This window comes from Monodelphis domestica, chromosome 1 (assembly GCF_027887165.1).
Source record: "Monodelphis domestica isolate mMonDom1 chromosome 1, mMonDom1.pri, whole genome shotgun sequence".
NCBI classification, from domain to species: Eukaryota; Metazoa; Chordata; class Mammalia; order Didelphimorphia; family Didelphidae; genus Monodelphis; species Monodelphis domestica.
In genome coordinates, this window is record NC_077227.1 from 286,561,101 (window position 1) to 286,581,982 (window position 20,882).

The 20,882-nt window shown below is 35.4% G+C and overlaps 1 protein-coding gene across 2 annotated transcripts in view; it reads right to left on the reverse strand.

Moving 5' to 3' along the window:
• The window catches only part of TTC6 (tetratricopeptide repeat domain 6), a 307,310-nt gene that overhangs the window by 32,545 nt on the left and 253,883 nt on the right, over positions 1–20,882 (reverse strand). For both annotated transcript variants that reach the window (XM_016428372.2, XM_056811000.1), the window contains 2 exons: positions 10,264–10,377; positions 3,266–3,385 (listed from right to left, as the gene is read on the reverse strand). In XM_016428372.2, the coding sequence (XP_016283858.2) occupies positions 3,266–3,385; positions 10,264–10,377 (234 nt within the window). The remainder of the gene's footprint in view (positions 1–3,265; positions 3,386–10,263; positions 10,378–20,882) is intronic.

Sequence of the window (20,882 nt, forward strand, 5' to 3'; positions counted from 1 at the left end):
ATTTGAACCCAGGACCTCTTGTCTCTGGGCCTGGCTCTCAATCCACTGACCTACCCAGCTGCCCCCCCTTTTTTTAGTGGGTACAGAATATTGTATAACATTCAAACTATCTTTAAAGCCCTCTTATCTGCTTGTTGAATTTATTGTTTTTCAAGGGAATTGCTTGATTTGAATACTATGTATTTTGAAAACTGAAGCTGTTTTTCTCCTTTTTTTATTCTATAGGATTATTTCATTGTCCTTTGTTTTCTATATTCATATCAATTTCTTGTATTATTTTCAGCATTGTGATGTTTAATTTAAAAAAAAATTTTCATGTTCTCCTGGGAGACCTTTGAATCTTAAATTGACTTTTAGCATCCTGTCTTCAAGATCAATAACTTTAGCTAAAAGATAATATTTTCTTTTAACATTTCCTTCTATTTCTCTTCTGCCAGAATTTCCCTTAGAATTTTTGCATTCCACATATTCTGTGTCCTCTTTTTTATCTTTAGAGAAGCTTTCTACCATGGATATATTTTTTCCTAATCTATTTGAGTTTTTTAAAAAACCAACTCTGTTTTGAGAACTCTAAATTTTGCATTTCTGCCAGAGGAGACAGGTGGAAGAGAGGTACAAAAGAAATGCTTTACAGGTTAGTGTTCTTAGGTGTTAATTTTATGAGGTTTTAAGGGGGTAGAGATGGGTTCCTGGGTTCAAATCTGGTCTCTGAAACTTCCTAGCTATGTGACCCTGGTCAAGTCACTTAACCCTAATTACCTAGCCTTTACTGCTCCTCTGCCTTAGAACTAATACCTAGCATTGATTCTAAGACAGAAGGTACGGGTTTAAAAAAATTATGAGGTTTTTACTTTGTCAGGATTTTGTTTTCTTTCTTTATTCTGTTGATTTTTGTGTAATTGCTCTACTTCTGGTGCATACTTCTTTTTAGAGATTTCTGAGAGAAAATGTTTAGTTTACTACCCAGACACATGATCTGGACATCTAGAATATTGTTCACAAATGCATACTTGTATTTTCATCAGGGTAACACATGTAGACCATTTTAAAAAAAGGTTTTATAAAAATGAGAATGACATGTCCATAGTTGCTGTTTTCTCTCCATTACTATTTTTTCTGTAAAAAACTATTTTCAACTTTTCCACTTTTTTGGTATCTTCCTTTTTCTGAGATATCTTGTAAAACTATCACTCAGTGATTCCAAGTTTCCAATCATATCCAGCACAGATTTCTTCAGTATCAATATGGCCTAGCTGGTCCAAACAACCTTCTGAAATTCCTTCTTCCTGTGTGTCATTCTTATCTTTTCATTCTCTGTTACTATCACAGAAACACTGAAGAATTCGTTCCATTTTGTACTTTTTTGTTGTTCTGCCATTTTAAAATCTCTGGATGTTTTGTGATGATTTAGCTCATCTGTTTGGGTCTTCCTTGCAACTTTCTATACCATTATTTTTGTTTCCACTGTTTTTCACTTTTTAAGAGGTGAAAATGCTCCATTTTTCCGACCATCTTCCTCTGTAGTGTGCTACAAATGAGTTTGTTTAGGAGCCAGCTGGGTGACTTAGTGGATTGAGAGCCAGGCTCAGAGATGGGAGGTCCTGAGTTCAAATTTGACCTCAGACACTTCCTAGCTGTGTGACCCTGGGCAAGTCACTTAACCCCTTACCACTCTTCTGCCTTTGAACCAATATACAGTAGTTATTATAAGATGGAAGCTAAGGGTTTTAAAACCACAAACAAACAAAAACAAATGAGTTTGTTTTCCTAGCTAGCATTCTTAGTGTGAATATGAGACAACTAAAAGCAGTGGAATAAATCATATAAAAATGCTTTGTTATTTGCCAAGGAACTGAATATACTGTATAGTTTAGATGCTGCTTTGGTGAAAGGATAGTTTTGGAGTATATATTTCATGCACATTAAACAAAGTATCTTTATTTAAAATCATATTTCTTTCTATTACAAATGAACTATGTAGGGTAGGGGTCCCCCAACTTTTTACACAGTGGGCCAGTTCACTGTCCCTCAGACCGCTGGAGCGTTGGACTATAAAAAAACTATGAACAAATCTGTATGCCACTATCTGCAGAGGCTGCAGGGCTGGCTGTGCTGGGTCTGTCACACCTTGCACAGGCCCATCACTGCCACCACTATACCGGGCAGCAGTATACACAGTGCGGAATCCCCTCCCCCAGATCACTGCTCACCATACTGATGTCTTCCATTGTGCAGCCACATAATCCTTTGTGCCGTGCCTCGTTCTCATTCAGTTACTCTCAGAATAAGGCACCACGCAAAGGATTGTGTCACTGGAAGTAGTACTGTATGTGAGTGACGCCGTGCTTTGTGGCCACATAGGGTGCTCTTCTCACTGACCACCAATGAATGAGGTGCCCTTCCGGAAGTGCTATGGGGGCCTGATAAATGGCCTTGGGGGCTGCATGTGGCCTGGGGGCCATTGTTTGAAGACCCCTGATGTAGGAGAAGAGATTTAAAGAATGTTATATTAGTATCTTATGAAAAGAAAAAGAAAAATAGATAGTCTGAATGTTTCATTGATATCTATCAAATGTTGAGTATTATAAGCAGGTTCTCAGTAGATGAATTGGATTTCCTTTAGTAAATTTATGGGAGGACAAAGAAGAGAGTCATATAAGGCAGGGAGACAAGGATGGGTTGAGATCTCTGTCATTGAAAGGATGCTCAATTACCAATCTGTTGATATATTGGAGCATTAAATACCTAGAACATATTATTACATATAAAACAATAAAGAATTAATCCTTGTCATTAGGTTTATAATCTAAAAGAAGTCAATTATTTGGGAAACACCAGCCTACCATAAAATATACTTCATTTGGAAATAGGTATTTTAGCAAATATGTAAGGTGACAAAAGCTCTTTATTTCAAATGTAGTGAGAAATTGAAACCTTGAAAATGAGCTAATGATCACTTTAATTTGTACCTTGATATTTCTCCCCAATATATTTTAATTACTTCTGAAAGAAAAGATATCTTTAAATTAAGTAAAAGGTATAAACAAAACAATTTTGAAAATTCAGTGGACATTTTTCTTAAATGCATATATTTTAATTTTTATTATAGTTATTAAAATATCCAACACATTATATATTTATATAATATAATTTAATTCCCACATCCTTTTTAATATTGCTACTTTATGATAAGACTAAATTATGCATCGGTCTTCAGAAGTAAATATTCAGTATCAAAAAAGACAAATTTGTAAGAATCATTTACCGCTAATGCATTGGCAGTCATTTTTAGTTCTGTGTAGATCAAGCCACGGTTGATTAAAGTTTTTGCCCTTATATCGTCTCCCACGTCAAGAAGAAGAACAATTCCATAGTCCTTTAAAGCCTATAAATTTAAAGAATTCCTTTAAGTCATGATTGAATTAAAAAAAAAAAACCCTTAAATTCAGTTGCATTCCATTAGCTATATTGTCCAAACTTGAGCTAATATTGAAGTTAATCTCATTCCCTGTGTTTAGAATTTATTGTTCAAAGTAATCATTTGTTTATTTTAATTGAGATTTGGGCAGTTTATTTTCAATTATTGCTACTTATCCATAAGAAATGAGATAACTGAATTACAAGTATTTGTGAACTAAATACTTCTATAGCTTCAAACTATGCTGTCTCTTTAGATCTTCTTTCAGGACCCAATTAAAAAAAACTTTAGTGTATGTAGGAACTAAAAGACTGTTTGAAGGGGTAATGGGAAAAATAACCTGGTATGCAATGCCCCTTATAGGCCCCAAGTTCATTTCTAATTATCTCCTTCATGAATTCTCTTCTTGAAACAAAGTGGTCTCCTTAACTTCCTGTAACTCACTTTGCCACTGCCACATCTTTGCATTCCCTATTCATTGTTCCTATTGCCCCATGACTCTTTGAAATACTTTACCCCCAATCTTTGTACTAAAGCAAAATATCCTTCAAGACCTACCTCATATCCCAACTCTTCTGTGAAGCACTGTCAGATTACCAACCATTTCAGCTTATTTCCTTTTTTGGATTTCCTTAGAAAATTAATTCTCTCGAAGACTTGACTTGTGTAACATTTATCATATATCAATTACTTAAAAAAACAAAAAACTTCATCTTAGAATCAATACTATGTATGTACTGGTTCCAAGGCAGAAGAGTGGTTAAGGGCTAGGTAATGTGGGTAAAGTGACTTGCCCAGGGCCATACAGGTAGGAACTATCTGAGACCAGATTTGAACCTAGGACTCCTGTCTCTAGCCCTGGCTCTCAATATACTGAATCACCATTTTGTGATGATTTTTGTCATACCTAAATACCTTTTTGTGTATTTGCCCAACTAGATGATAAGCTCTCTGAGAGCAACAATCATTTTGAACATTATAGCACTCCCTTATAACATTGAGAAAATGGATTTTGAGCCCTATTTTGTCAACCCCAAATCTGTTCACTCCCTGGGGTTTGTTTAGTCTGTTGTCTTCAAACATTTTCTGTATTGAGAACAGTCACGCCAGAGCACTGGGTGAGTCAGAAAACCTGAGTTTCAACCTTGGCTCTTCCTCTTACAAGTTGTACACTCTCTGCTTCAGATTCTTCATCTATAAAATGAGTCAGGTTAGACTAGATGATCTCGAAAGTCCCTTCCAACCCTAATCTTCTGCTCCTCTCTATGAGTCTGACAACTGAAGCCAGCCTTATTTATTTACGTAAATGAGTAAGATAATTAATGTAAGTAAATTATTTAAATAATGACAGATGGTCTATTTATTTTTATTTTAAAAATATAATCTAATTATTATTTTTTAAAATTATTTTTCCATGGTTACATGATTCATGTTCTCTGCCTCCTCTCTTCCTTCCCCCCATCTTGGATCTAACAATCAAGTCCACTGGGTTATACATGTGTTATCACTCAAAACGTATTTATATATTGTTTATTTTTATAATAATCTTTTAAAACCAAAACTCCCAATCCTATAACCATATAAATATGTGATAAATCATACGTTTTTCTTCTGCTTTTCTACTTCCACAGTTTTCTCTAGTTTAATTTTATTTTTAAAATAAAATTTTATTATTAAAAAATTTTAATGATAGTTGTTCTAAAAAGAATGGCATTAGTTAAGCTCATAATCAAAATCTTTCACGAAAAAATTTAAAAATAGGATCTTAATTATGAAATGTTAATAGTTGTTTCAGACACTAACCAGAGTTGGTTTAGACAAGAGTGAATAAAATGCTGGCAACGTGTAAAAGCTGCAATAAGTCCAATTTAGGTTTGATGTCAGAAAAAAAGCTTCCTAATAATTAGAGCTGTTTAACTGTTCAATAACCTGTCTCAAGAGGCTATGGATTTCTATTCCTTGGAGGTATTCAGTAGTGCCAGGATAACCACTTGTTGGATATGTTGGAAATTCCTTTGGGGCAGAGGTTGGAATAGATAAGTGACCACTGAGGCCTTTTCTAACTCTTAAGTACTATGATTCTGAGTCAAATCTGAGGCTTTGAAGAATTCTTTGTTTTCTTTTTTAACCTACATTTTATACTACTATAGCCATATTTTCATTTAAAGATGAAGCTGTGTTTTCCCCATGGATCTTTGCAAAGAGGATAATCTAGTTTTAAGTGTATTTATTATACTAAAACACAAAAATAATATAGCAGTGGAGATAAGAGAACTAGATATTATAATCTTTAAAAGGTAGGTGCAAAAAGCATCCAGAAAAAATCATTGCAGTTATAGAATGCCAATGAAATAATCACTTGAAGTTAATTAAAATCAAATGGTAGATACTGAAAAGGATAGCCAAGTGATGCAATGGATAAAGTGCCAGATAGGAAAACTCATCTTCCTGAGTTCAAATCTGGCCTAGATACAGATACTAGCTGTGTCACTTAACTCTGTTTGCATCATTTTCCTCATGTGTAAAATGAGCTGGAGAAGGAAATGGTAAATCATTGTAATCTTTGTCAAGAAAACTCCAAGTGGAATCATGAAGAGCTGGACATGATTGAACAACAACCAAAGTAGATATTAAAAATTGAAATAGCAGACTTAGAAGCATGGTTAGCTTCAACTCTTAAATTTGGAACTTTTCATAGGAATATTAGGGTTGGAAAAGGTATTTGAAATCATCTAATCTAGCAGTTTTCAGGTTTTTTGCTTCAGGATGCTTTTATACTTTGGAAAATTATTGAAGCTTCCCTTACTCCCCAAGTTTTTATGTGAACTATATTATTAACATATATTATCAATAATTTAATTTTTGAATATATTAAATATTTTAGTATTATTATAAAAATAGTTTTAGCCTTGTAAACCTCAAAGGTATACACTTTGGAGTATGCTGGCCTAATCCTTATATTATGGATTAGGAGTTGGACCCAGATTTCCTTTGTGTGTTTGTGTGTGTTTAAACCCTTACCTTCTGCCTTAGAGTCACTTCTAACTATTGGTTCCAAGGCAGAAGAGTACTAAGGGCTAGACCATGGAGGTTAAGGAACTTATCCAGGGTCACACAGGTAAGGAAGTGTCCCAGGTCAGATTTGAACCCAGGACCTCTCATTTCTAGGCCTGGCTCTCCATCTACCGAGACACCTAGCTGTTCCTCTTAGTGTGGTTTTCACTTCTTTATTTGTCTGAAAATTCCATATGCATTTTGGACAGTATAATATGAGATAGACATAGGCTGAGAATAGAGAGGCAGAGTTTCACAAGGAAATGTTAACCAATCCAATTTTTGTAACTAAAATTATTAAAAAAGTATTAATCCTGGCTATATTAATTCTGGGGGTGGTGGTAGGAGCAAAGAAGCAACCTACATCTGTACTATAAGCACATTAAGTTGAAATAGGTGGTCTTTAAAGTTCTTAGTTCTGAAAGTCTAGCATTTGAAGTAAATCTCATTTGAAACATTTTTCACTTAAGGTCATTTGCTCACACAATGAAGGCAATTATATTAAATATCATATCACTAGTAATTATAATAATCACATTTATTTTGCCTTTGAAGGTTCTGACAAAGAGAATCTGTTATATCTATACAATAATTTCCAGATCAAAATAGCTGCTAAATATGAAAATGAGTGTTTGAAAGAGGGACAGTCAGATCACCTCTCTGAAAGTGTGGTCGCTTTACCCTCTCCTTCATCTCTACATCTATAGAGAACCCAGCCTGAATTCTTGCTCATTATTGCAGCTACGTTTAACAATTTATCCAGTGAGGTAGGTTGCTATTATTTCCTCCTTTTTACATGGCAGGATTGAGATTTGGAGACTTGCCCATGGTTCCACAGATAGAAAGTGGCAGAAATGGAATGCAAACCCAAACATTCTTAAGTAAAAGTTCAGGGTTCTATGAGGTTCTCTTCTCAGTGCTATTGTCTGTAATTTCTAGTCAGCCCAGAGAAGCAAAATTGTCTTAAAAAAACAAAACAATCTACTAGGCAGTTACAAACATCAAATATTCTAATCAGACTTTGCTGTTCAATGACTTCTGGCTCTTCATTAGGTCAATCATATTTATTAATAAGTGGAATCTACCATGAATTGACAATGAAAATCAGAGTAATATTTTTAGTGCTTTTCCAAACTCTTTCAATGAACACTCCTTGTAAATATCTAAAATCTTTCATACGTTGCTTCATTTTACAACAGGAGAGGGCTATATACATAAGAACTGATGAAAGACATTTAGAAGGTTATCTTCTTAAATAAATATGTTTAATACAGAAAGGGGTAAGGAAAGGTCATGGAAAAAGACAATAAAGGAGGTGGAAGAAAGGGAGACAAGGAAGAGATAGAATTGTGGAGAAGTGAGGACAAGAGAGGAAAAGGGCAACAATAGCTTTTGTGGAGGGGGTCCAGAAATTAAAACTATGTCTTGGTCAAGAACTTCTGATAATGAAAGGTCTAGTTTTGCAAAGGTGGGGTGGGGTGGAAATTTAAGTTTTTGTTGTTGTTGCTAAGTCCTTCCAGTAGAGTCTGACTCTTTGTGACTTCTTGGCAAAGGTAATGGAGTGGTTTGCCATTTCCATCTTCAGCTCATTTTACAGATGAAGAAAACTGAGGCAAATAGGATTAAGTGACTTGCCCAGGGTCACACAGCTGGTAAATGTCTGAGTCATGATTTGAATTCAAGACTTCCTGACTCTAGGATCGATGCTCTATCTACCACACATCAAAGTTTATCAAGGAAGGAGATCTGGATGAGGACAAGCTAGAGAAATGAAAAGCCACTCATTCACTTGGATACCTGGATATCAGCAGAGAGAGATGGAGAAATAGATAGAGAAAAAGTCATCATAACCTTAGAGTTGGAAGAGGTCTTAGAGATCTATTCTAACTGCCTTCATGTTATAGATGAAACTAATAATAATAATTTATATTTTGATGCTACTTTCAATTTTTCAAATTGCTTTATATATACTATATCCCTCCAATGTCACAACAACCTTATGAGAAAGGTACTCCAGGTGATTTTGATCCCATTTTATGGGGAAAACTTCTGGTTACATTCATAATAATAAAAATTAATAATAAGAATAGCAGCTATCATTTATATAGCACTTTAAGGTTTGCAACATGTTTTGCAAATATTATTTCACAAGTATTCTGGAAAATGGGTGCTATGATTTTTATAAAAATATATAAGATTTTAATAAAAATATATAAGAATATATTTTTATAAAAAGTTCCATTTTATAAATGAGGAAACTGAGGCCCAGAGGGGTTAAGTGACTTGTCTAAAGTCACACAACTAGGGAGTGCTCAAGGCAGAATTTGGACCTGAGTCTTCCTGACTTCATGTCTGTTGGTCTATGCACTGCACCAACCCAGCTGATTATTGAATATCAAATGTAGGATATGAAATGCAGTCAGTCTTTCTGACTCCAAGTCCAGGGTTCTGTTAATAGGGATTTCTTAATCTCCCAATGTCTCTGTAGGAGACAGTATCTGACAGGTTGGGAGTTTTGTAAAAATCTCCTTCTGTCTCTTTAAGAGGCAGAGAAGATAACTCTCACTGTTTGTTACTTTAAGAGATAAACTATAAGAGGGAGAAAAATTCAGTTAAAAAGGTAAGCTTCAGAGAGATCAGGGTGGTGTCAGTGAATCTTTGTCAAGAGATCTGACAGTTACTTCTGCCAGTTTGTTTCCAGATACTGGGTTGTAGAAGTTAAAGACTTATAAATTAAAGTTCATCAATTAGCTAAGATAGTTAGAGAATTTAATATAAGTTAGGCAGAGTAGCCCAGATAGGCCTGCTTTGCTGGGCAAGAAGATCCTGCCAAGAAAGGCAGTTAGAAGTAGGGTTCTTTAGAGATTTTAGTATAGGATTTTGATTTTAAGATATAGAGTTGAGATTCCTACATATATATATATATATATATATATATATATATATATATAAGAATAAATTCCTATTTCCTACATCCTATTCTTATCCCTACCTCTCTTCCAAATAAATAAGGATGCTGGTTTACCAAACAGTTCTCTGCAACTTCCATTGACCTCCACCAATAATATTGACCTATAACAGCTATTTATTACCTTAACAGTTCTATACAACACTGCCTCACTAATCTGAGGCTCAGAGAGTGGAAGTGATGGGTCCAAGATTGTATCCATAGGCCTCTGTCTTAAACACAGGTCTTCTGATTTTAAAATCTACATTCTTTCTAGTCCATTATATTGTATTATAGGAAGCTCAAACTACAAAATTGGAGTAAGGGAAAAAACTTCAGATAAATGAGTTTTAATATAAGTGTTTGCACTATATTGGTCCATTCCATTCATCTAATATGATGAGAAGGGCACTTGGAATACAAATAGGTTTGCAGAGTTCTAGGCAGGATTCTAGCTCCAGGCTTCAGAACGTCTGCCCCTTGCTTTTATACCATGGTGCTTACCTTACTCAGTCTCTGTCTCAAAAAATATCTCTTTAAAATCCTTTTGAGCCAGTGGTTTGATTTAATTCTTGAAGTAATGGCAGGATAAGTTTGTTGGCTTAAATATTCAAGTCTCATGAAGTCAATAAAAGCTCCTAATGAAACTAGAATTGACTGCAAGCTGAATTATAATTTATTTATGCTTTTAAATGAGAGTATAAAGATCATGGCATTGACTTTCCTTTTAACTTCTTGTAGGAGCTCTATTTAATGTCAACTGAACTTGAATAGTATAGTAGTTCAGTAAGAAAGAGCTCATTAGTGTTCTATTTAGTTAAAAAAAAGATGTTTGTTGTCTTACCGAGTCAAATTCCTTTATTTTGCTGAAGCATATTGCTCTGTTATAAAATGCTAGAAAACAGTTCTTGTTCAGGGATATAGCTATATTTAAATCTGTAATCGCAAGCTTGTAAGTCTGAAAAGAAGAAACAATTATGTAAGTACTAAAAACTAGTCATTAAGTATTAGATCTCTTGATAGATATTTGGATAACCACAATATAGTTAGCATTTATATAATACTTTAAGGTTTTCAAAGTGCTTTACACATTTTATCTCATTTGATCCTCATGACAACCCTTTAAAGTAGATGCTATTATCATCCCCATTTTACATCTGAGTACACTGAGGCAGATAGCTATTAAATAATTTGCTAAGAATCACACATATAGTAAATGTCTGAAGTCAGATTTGAACTTGTCTTTCTTTAAAGTCTATCAACTATACCACCCCTGACTATTGTATATTTCAATTTTGCTAAATGTAAAGTGAAGAATATCATGATTATCTCAAAGTTGTCAAGAGGAATTCCTAGTGGAAATTATTATAACTCTTTATTCTATTGCAAGTATTTATTTCTTACTCAATAAGAATTGCATGAAAAATTGAAAAGCAGTCTGCTGAAAAATAAGTTCAGTTTAGTATCTTGTAACTTATACCAAAAAAAATCCCCAAAAGGTAAACCATTTGAATGTTTTAAAAAATCACATCTTAAAAATTTTAGAAGAGAATACTTGGAAAGTTATCTCATAAATATAAGGGGAGAAAATATAACCAGACATTGCATAGAATAGAAAATAGATGATACTCATTATATAATATTAAAATGCACTGGTAAAAACAGAATCAATGTAGTTAGAATCAGCAGAAAAGATACTGATTGGGGAAAACCTTTGAATCAAATAACTCTGAAAATTGTTTGACACCTAAAATCTTTAGGAAATTGACACAAAAGATTAAGAGCCAATTACTAATAAAGAATCAAAGGGAGTGAACAATTTTTCATAAGAAATGCAAGATATTAATAAATATCTAAAAACTGTTCAAAATAATTAATAGAGATGTAAATCAATACAACTTTGAAAAACTCCTTTATACCTGTATTTTCCCAAGTCAGCAAAGATTCTAATAGATTGGAAAATTCTCTTTTGCAGAGACTGTAAGTTGTAAATTGCTTCAAATATTCAGGAAAATAATTCATAACTTTGCAAGGAGAGTTATTAAATTGTTGATCCCTTTTGGCCCAAATATTTTAATACTAGGACTATTTTACAAAAAAAGTTATTGACAGCAAGAAAATGTCTTTATGTTAGAAACATTATTTGAGAAAATAGCTATTAATGAAACATATGTGCAAAAATTGCAATGGTCATGGGCGAGTCAACTGTAGTAATGAAGCTGGTATGGAAAAGCAACAAAGTTCTAGTTAGTCATGATATTCAATATTAGTACCATGTTTTTACAATTGAAGAATACATCATTTCTTTCTGTTAACAATTAAGTGTTTTCTAGAAAATTTACTTTATGCAGTGAGGACATTGTTTGTATGTTAGAACGTGTCTGTTTTTGTCAAAATAAAATGTATTAATCATCTTTTTTTTTTTAAAGGAAGCTTTATACCTGGCAAATTGGCAAAGATAACATGTATTAGTTAAAGTTGGAAAGGATGTGGAAAGGTGAATTCACTAATTTTCTGATGGAACTGTGAATTGGTCCAACTATTCTAGAAATCAATTTGGAATTGTGAAGAGTTAAAATGTTCATGCCCTTTGATTCCACTGTTAGATCAGTGCAAGGAGGTCAATGACAAAAAGGAAGGCCTCTTGTACAAATAGTTCTGACTATACAAAATGGATCATTCTGTAATGCAAATTTGCCCTTACCTACCCACTCTGTCAAATTTTTGAATATATAAAACAAAGGCATGATGCAAAATTATGAATTTATAAGAGTCACAAAACATACTAAGATGCAGACATATTAAATACTATAGCATTATAATAAATGGAATTATCCATGAAAGGTAAAGTTTATGATAAAACATGCATAATACTGAACAATAAAGTTAACATAGGTGTAAAGTATGTTGCCTCCTCCCTGCCCACTCCACCTAGCCTTTATCACTAGTGGTTGTTGCATAATTTTTTTAATAAACTATTTTCAAAAGATGTTTGGACAATAGCTCTCTTTCCTCCCTCATATATCTAATGATTTTGTTTTATTAAAAATTAAAAAAATAATAAAGAAAGACATTTCTCCCATTATATCTAGGCCTTTCCCAGATAGTCAAGCCCCAGGCTAGAATCCTTTTTCTCAAGCTTCCAAGTAGTTTTAACATTCATGCTTCCTTTTTCTTATACTTCGGGGAGTATATATGTATACTCGCCAAAGTCTATATAAAAAGAAAGCATGAATGTTTGCATGGGACAGGGTCACAGGACAGGGGACCCTACCATTGAAAGAAGTTCTCAAACATGGAGTTCAGAAGCCAAAGTAGAAGACAGCTTTTGGTGCCTAAGGAATGTCAAAGTATTGAGTCCAAAATATTCAATTTATAGGGTCTCCAATCAAAGAAATTCCTATCCCTCCCACCTCCTATCTCCTTCTTGTCAGAAATCATCATCTTTGACATCTTTAAAAGATGAGTGAGGGGGCGGAGTCAAGATGGCGGCTTAGAAGCAGCAAAAGTTCAGACCTCTGAAAACCCTTCCTTACCGATCACAAATTGAATGCTCCTAGGGGACTGAAATTCAAACTTAACAACAGGACAGAGCTGGGGTACCCTCCTTTTAGACTCAATTCAAAAGGTATACCTCCCAAAAGCTGGAATCCGAGAACACTTGGGTCTAAGGGGAAGGCAGAAGGAAGGTCTCAGGGCCCCTGCCCCTCCCCTACCTAGAGTGCTAAGATTCCAATGGCAGCAGGAACCTCTGAGCAGGCAAAGATGCTAGTCTGGAGGGTGTACCTTGTGAGTAGGGTTGTGCCAGACTCAGAGCGACCAACACAGGTGGCAAGGAAGCAGCCAGAGAGAGATCGAAGAACTGGCAGACCTGGTGGCTGGGTCCTTCCATTTGGCTCCAGTCTCACCGAAGTTTTTTGCCTTGGGGCACATCCAGACCAACCCAGTTGAACCTAATCCCATCAGGAGTCCTCAGAAATTAGGGAGGCCAGGACCTCTCTCCCACTAGAGTGCAGGGCCTCCTGCAAGGACAGGAACCTCTGGGTGGGCAAAGGCACTGGTCTAGAGGGTGTACTTTGCAGTCAGGCTCAGAGTGTAGAATGCAGGTGGCAGGGAAGCAGCTGGAGAGAACTGGAGAGAGCCTGGGCAGCTGAGACCTTCCATTTGGCTCCAGCATTCCAGGAGTTTTTGGCCTCAGAGCACATACAGCCCAACCTAGCTGAACTTAATCTGATCAAAAGCTTCTAGAGGACAGGGAAGACAACATTCCTCCTCCAGAGACTGTACTGAGAGATCTGAGAAAGCTCCAAGAGGGGAGACTGACAGAAAGCCCCACCCCCAATGAGAGGAGCAAGAGCACACACAAATACAGGGAGAAAAGAAGGAGTTAAAACAAGCAAACAACAGAAAAAGAAGAAAGAAATTACAATAGACAGCTTCTGTAAAGGTAATGAGTGAAGAGTGAAACAAACAGAGGGGGGAAAGATCAGCAAAGCAAAAAAACAGAAATCCCAGCGAATTGGATACAGGATATGGAAGAACTCAAAATGCATTTTAAAACACAATTAAGAGAGGTTGAAGACAACATTAACAGCAAGATGTCATCTGGAAACAGAAAATAGTGTCTTGAAAGCCAAAATTAACCAGCTGGAAAATGAGGCAAAGGAGATGAAAGATGAGGTGAAGAAGATGAAAGATGAGAAAAAGGAGATAAAAGATGAGGTAAAGAGGACAAAAGATGACCTCCAAAGAAAATCAGACCAGAAGGAAAAGGATGACCAAAAAGCCAGGGATGAAACCCAATCTTTAAGAACCAGAATACAACAACCGGAATCAAGTGACCTCACAAGGCAGCAGGACACTATAAAACAAAACCAAAAGAATGAAAAAATTGAGGAAAATATGAAGCATCTCATTCACAAAACAGAGGATTAAAAAAATAGTTCAAGGAGAGACAATTTAAGAATCATTGGTCTACCAGAAGACCATAACAAAAGAAAAATCCTGGACATCATACTATAGAAAATTATTCAAGAAAACTGCCCTGATATCCTAGAACAAGAGGGAAAAGTGGGGATTGAAAGAATCCACAGATCACCTCCTGTACTTAATCCCCAACTGACAACACCCAGGAAGGTTATAGCCAAATTCAAGAACTATCAGACTAAAAAAAGATATTACAAGCTGCCAAGTAGAAGTCATTCAGATACCATGGAAACAGTGAGGATAATGCAGGATCTGGTGGCATCCACACTGAAGGATCAAAAGGCATGGAATATGATATTCAGGAAAGCAAGGGAACTAGGTCTACAACCAAGAATCAACTACCCAGCAAAACTGACTATATTCTTACAGAGGTAAGTATGGTAATTCAACAAAATAGAAGAATTCCAAGAATCCATAAAGAAAAGACCAGAGCTGAACAGAAAATTTAATGTCCAAGCACAGAACTCAAGAGAATCATCAAAAGGTAATTAAAAAAGGGGGTAAAAGCAAAAACAAAACAAAACAACACACACACACACAATTTTTTTTTAAAAAGACTCAATAAGTTAAAATGATATGTATCCCTATAAGAAAAGAGGTCATTGGTAACTCTTAAAAACTGTTGTTATTACCTGGGCAGCAAAAAGAAGTATACTTAGAGGGAACAGTGAAAAAGCTGTATAGGATGAAAGGACAAGACATAAATAGGTATATAGATATATGCATGCATAAATACATATGCATGTGTATGCATATATATATATACATAACTAGAGCTAAAAATATAGGATAATATCAAAAGAAATGGGAAAAGAAACAAATGGGGGTAAATTTATATGTCACAAAGAAGCTTGTGGTGGGAGGGGGGAGAACATCAATATACTGGAAGGGTAAAGAGGTTGGAGATAGGAAATAATCAATTCTTACGAGCTTTGAAATTGACCCAAAGAGGGAAGAACAATTCAATTCATTGGGGCAGAAAATAGATTTGCGCCCTATACGGGAGTAGAAGGGTAACAAATGGACTGGTGGGGAGAGAAGCAGTAGAAGGGAGGGGGAGAGGGGGTAATTTTAGAAAGACTACAGGGAAAAATAAGGGGGGGATAAGAAGGAAGGGGGATAGAAAGGAAAGTAAAATAAGGGTGGGAACTAGGTGGACTGATTAAAAACAAGCATTGGTGTAGAAGGAAATAGTGAAATAAGAAAAGGCAGGAACAGGAGTAGAAATCAAAATGCTGGGAAATACACAGCTAGTAAACATAACTCTGAATATGAATGGAATGAAATCACTCATAAAATGCAAGCAAATAACAGTGGATTAGAATCTAAAACCCTACCATATGCTGTCTACAAGAAACACATATGAGGAAGGTAGATACACATTGGGTGAAAATAAGAGGATGGAGCCAAATCTATTGGGCATCAACTGATAAAAGGAAGGCAGGAGTCACAATGATGATATCCAACAAAGCCAAAGTAAAAATAAATCTAGTTAAAAGAGATAGGGAAGGTAATTACATTCTAATAAAAGGCAGTATAGACAATGAGGAAATATCTGTACTCAACATGTATGCACCAAATGACATAGCATCCAAATTTCTAAAGGAGAAACTAGAGGAGCGCAAGGATGAAATAGATAGAAAAACTACACTAGTGGGAGACCTCAACCTTCCTCTATCCAAACTAGGTAAAACAAACAAAAAAAATAAATAAGAAAGAGGTAAGAGAAGTGAATGAAATCTTAGAAAAAATAGTTAGTAGACATATGGAGAAAAATAAATAGGGACAAAAAGGAATATACCTTCTTTTTTGCAGCACATGGTACATTCACAAAGATTGACCATATACTAGGGCATAAAAACATTGCAAACAAGTGAAAAAGAGCAGAAATAATAAATGCAACTTTCTCAGATCACAATGCAATGAAAATAATTAGTAAGGGAACATGGAGAGGTAAATCAAAAATTAATTGGAAATTAAACAATACGATTCTCCAAAACCAGCTAGTCAAAGAACAAATCATAGAAACAATTAATGACTTCATTGAAGAAAATGACAATGATGAGACATCCTTTCAAAACCTATGGAATGTAGCTAGAGCAGTACTCAGGGGGAAATTTATAACCTTGAGTTCATATATTAACAAATTAAGAAGGGCAGAGGTCAATGAATTGGGCATGCAAATTAAAAACTAGAAAGCGAACAAATTGAAAATTTTCAGATGAATACTAAATTAGAGATCCTAAAACTCAAAGGAGAAATTAATAAAATTAAAAGTCAAAGAACTATTGATTTAATAAATAAGACTAGAAGCTGGTACTTTGAAAAAAGAAATAAAATAGACAAAGTACTAGTCAGTCTAATTTAAAAAAAGAAAGAAAAAAGCAAATTGACAATTTCCAAGATTGAAAAAGGAAACCTCACCTCTAATGAAGAGGAAATTAAGGCAATCATTAAAAACTACTATGCCCAATTATATGGCAACAAATATATCAATCTAGGTGATATGAATGAATACTTACAAAAATATAAATTGCCTAGACTAAAAGAGAAAGAAATAAATTACCTAAACAACCCCATATCAGAAAAAGAAATTGAACAAGCCATGAAAGAACTCCCTAAGAAAAAATCCCCAGGTCCAGATAGATTCACAAATGAATTCTATCAAAAATTCAAAGAACAACTAATCCCAATATTACACAACCTATTTGACAGAATAAGCCAAGAAGGAGTTCTATCAAATTCATTTTACAACACAGACATGGTACTAATTTCAAAGCCAGGCAGGTCAAAAACAGAGAAAGAAAACTATAGACCAATCTCCTTAATGAATATAGATGCAAAAATTTTATATAGGATACTAGCAAAAAGACTCCAGCAAGTCATCACAATGGTTATTTACTATGACCAGGTAGGATTCATACCAGGAATGTAAGGACAGTTCAATATTAGGAAAACCATCCACATAATTGACCATATTAACAAGCAAACCAAGAAAAATGACATGATTATCTCAATAGATGCAGAAGAAGCCTTTGATAAAATACAACACCCATTCCTATTGAAAACACTAGAAAGGATAGGAATAGAAGAGCCTTTCCTAAAAACAATAAACAGTATATATCTAAAACCATCAGCAAACATCATCTGCAATGGGTATAAACCAAAAGTCTTCCCAATAAAATCAGGAGTAAAGCAAAGATGCCCATTATCACCTCTATTATTTAACATTGTACTAGAAACACCAGCAGTAGCAATTAGAGAAGAAAAAGAAATTGAAGGTATTAAAATTGGCAATGAGGAGACCAAGCTATCACTCTTTGCGGATGATATGATGGTTTACTTGAAGAATCGTAGAGAATAAACCAAAAAGCTAGTAGAAATAATCAGCAAGTTTAGCAAAATTTCAGGATACAAAATAAACCCACATAAAATCATTAGCATTTTTATATATCTCTAACTCATTTCAGCAGCAAGAATTAGAAAGAGAAATACCATTTAAAATCACCCTAGACAATATAAAATATTTAGGAATGTATCTGCCGAGACAAACACAGGAACTATATGAATACAACTACAAAACACTTTCCACACAGCTATAACTAGATCTAAACAATTGTAAAAACATTGATTGCTCATGGGTGGGATGAGCTAACATAATAAAAATGACAATCCTACTCAAACTAGTTCACTTATTTAGTGCCATACCCATTGAACTACCAAAAAACTTCTTTACTGAATTAGAAAAAACCATAACTGAGTTCATTTGGAAGAACAAAAGATCAAGGATATCCAGGGAAATCATGAAAAAAAAATGCAAAGGAAGGAGGACTTGCAGTCCCAGATCTCAAACTGTACTATAAAGCAGTGGTCTGCCCTTTGATCCAGCCATAGCACTGTTGGGTTTGTACCCCAAAGAGATAATAAGGAAAAATACTTGTACAAGAATATTCATAGCTGCACTCTTTGTGGTGGCCAAAAATTGGAAAATGAGGGGATGCCCTTCAATTGGGGAATGGCTGAACAAATTGTGGTATATGTTGGTGATGGAATACTATTGTGCTCAAAGGAATAATAAAGTGGAGGAATTTCATGGGGACTGGAACAACCTCCAGGAAGTGATGCAGAGCGAAAGGAGCAGAACCAGGAGAACATTGTACACAGATACTGATACACTGTGGTATAATCGTGCGTAATGGACTTCTCCACTAGTGTCAATGCACTGTCCCTGAACAATCTGCAGGGATCTAGGGAAAAAAATACTATCCACAAGCAGAGGACAAACTGTGCGAGTAAAACACTGAGGAAAGGCAACTGCTTGACTACCGAGGTGGAGGGGATATGATTAAGGAGAGACTCTAAATGAACACCCTAATGCAAATGCCAACAACATGGAAATGGGTTCGGACCAAGGGGTGGCAGGCAGGGGGCGGGGGAGGGAGGAAAAGAAAATGATCTTTGTTTCCAATGAATAATGTTTGAAAATGACCAAATAAAATAATGTTTAAAAGTAAAAAAAAAAAGATGAGTGAATTACTTGTTGTAGATTACTTTAAAAGAGAAGTGAATCCCTGGGTTTTACAAGATAAATGATTTAGACCTCTAGTTAAAAGATGAGTGAATCACTGGGTTGTAGACATCCTGGGTTGTAGAGTCCAAGATCTGATGGGTTTTGAGTTACTCCACCCCTAAAGGTCTTTGAAATGTGAAAGACCAAAGTTTTTGTTTTTAGAGGAGTAGGGTGGGTGGGTTCTAAAAGGAAGGGAAAGTATCAACATCTATTGCACTTCTTATGAGAAAAACAAAGATTTTTATTCTGTTCTAAGTTCCATAGAAATTCCCATTCCTGTTGCATTTTCTGGAAACATTGTTCCCAGAGTCTCAGAGCTTAGCTCTTTGTGGTATTGTGTTTATGTGCAGGATTCCATGTGGTGGCAATAAGAGCATTGTCTCCCCTGTCCTGATGAAAGACATGTTCTTTTGTAACTACTTTGGTGGTTCTATGTTTTTCTAGGTTAACACATTTTCCTATGCTTTAGCAATATTTAGGATTGAAAGGTAAATTAGGGCTTCCAAAAATCTCTTAGGGCCTTTATCTTCTCCCAAAGCCAAAATTACCTGAACAAATATAATGTGTAAATAATTCATCTTAAAATTCCTAACCACTCCCTCATCCATAAGTTGTAATAGTGAGTTAGTGTTGTGGGAGAAGGGAGGCCACTTTCACATTTTTATTAAAATTATTCAGATAGGCATTATCAAAAATAAGTAAACTCTTGAAAGGAATGCCATTATCATTACAAAGCTTCTCCAATCCAGTAATGAAATGGTGCTTAAGCCACTGTTTAGAGATGATAAGCATTATCCATGCCTTAGGACCGTGATGGCAAACCTATGGCATGTGTACCAGAGAGGGTGTGCAGAGCTCTCTCTGTGAACATGTGTGCCATTGCCCACCAGAGTTTGTTACTAGGAAGGCAGAGGGAGTGGGAGGAGGTGCTCACTTCTCCCTCTCCACTGAATTTGATGATATTTTTTTCACCCACCTGCCCTCTTCCAGGCAGTCCAATGAAAGTGTACTGGGGGTATGGTGGACAGTTCACAGTCAGCAGAACTGGAGAGGAGGGGAGTGCTTTGGCCACTCTGATGGTGCTGAGGACATTCTTCATTTCACCTGTCCTTCTGCCCAGCAGCCCAATGGGAGTGCTTCTCCCTCCCTTATATTGGGTTAGGGAGTGGTGTGAAGTACATGCAGCTCTGGTTCTGGGGGTGAGTGGGGCACACGCATGCAGTCTCTAAAAGGTTCCCATCACTTCCTTAGGATTAGGGAAATAATGTACAGGTAGCATTGCTTAGATGATTCCTTCAAAACTCTGGGATTGTCTGAGTGGTGTGTAAGATTTAGATTTTAATTTTCAAGTCCCAGATATATTCCCTCCAAGCAGAAGATTAACAGAATTCTTTACTTAATGCTGAATTTGTGTAATGTGAATTTGCATGAGAGGAATGACCATCTACTCAAAAGAATCAGTATATCAATGACTCTTTTATTTCATCCTTCTGGGAATGGTATTCACAACCCAGTGTCACAAGTGTTACAGCCAATAAGCAAGTACAAAGCATGGGAGCAGGCAGTCTTCTTCTGTCCTAGTCCCTGACACAAAGATGTCCCTCCCTTCATTCACCATTGGCTGGTTACTTAAGTTACAATATTATCTCAAAAGTTAGCTAATAAGAATATGCAATTTACAAAATCAATTATACTAATTATTCAATCAGGTTTTAACCAATCAACACAAGAACTTTTTCAGTCCTGTCTATGTGCATATCCTATAGCCTTTTAACCAACCAAACAAGGACTGTTTTAATCTTATTTACAGATCCTATACCCTTTTAACTGTGAAGATAGGATCAACTCTCCCCTTGCCTATTTTTAGCTAAACAAATCAAGAACTTAAAACATCCCTACTTAACACT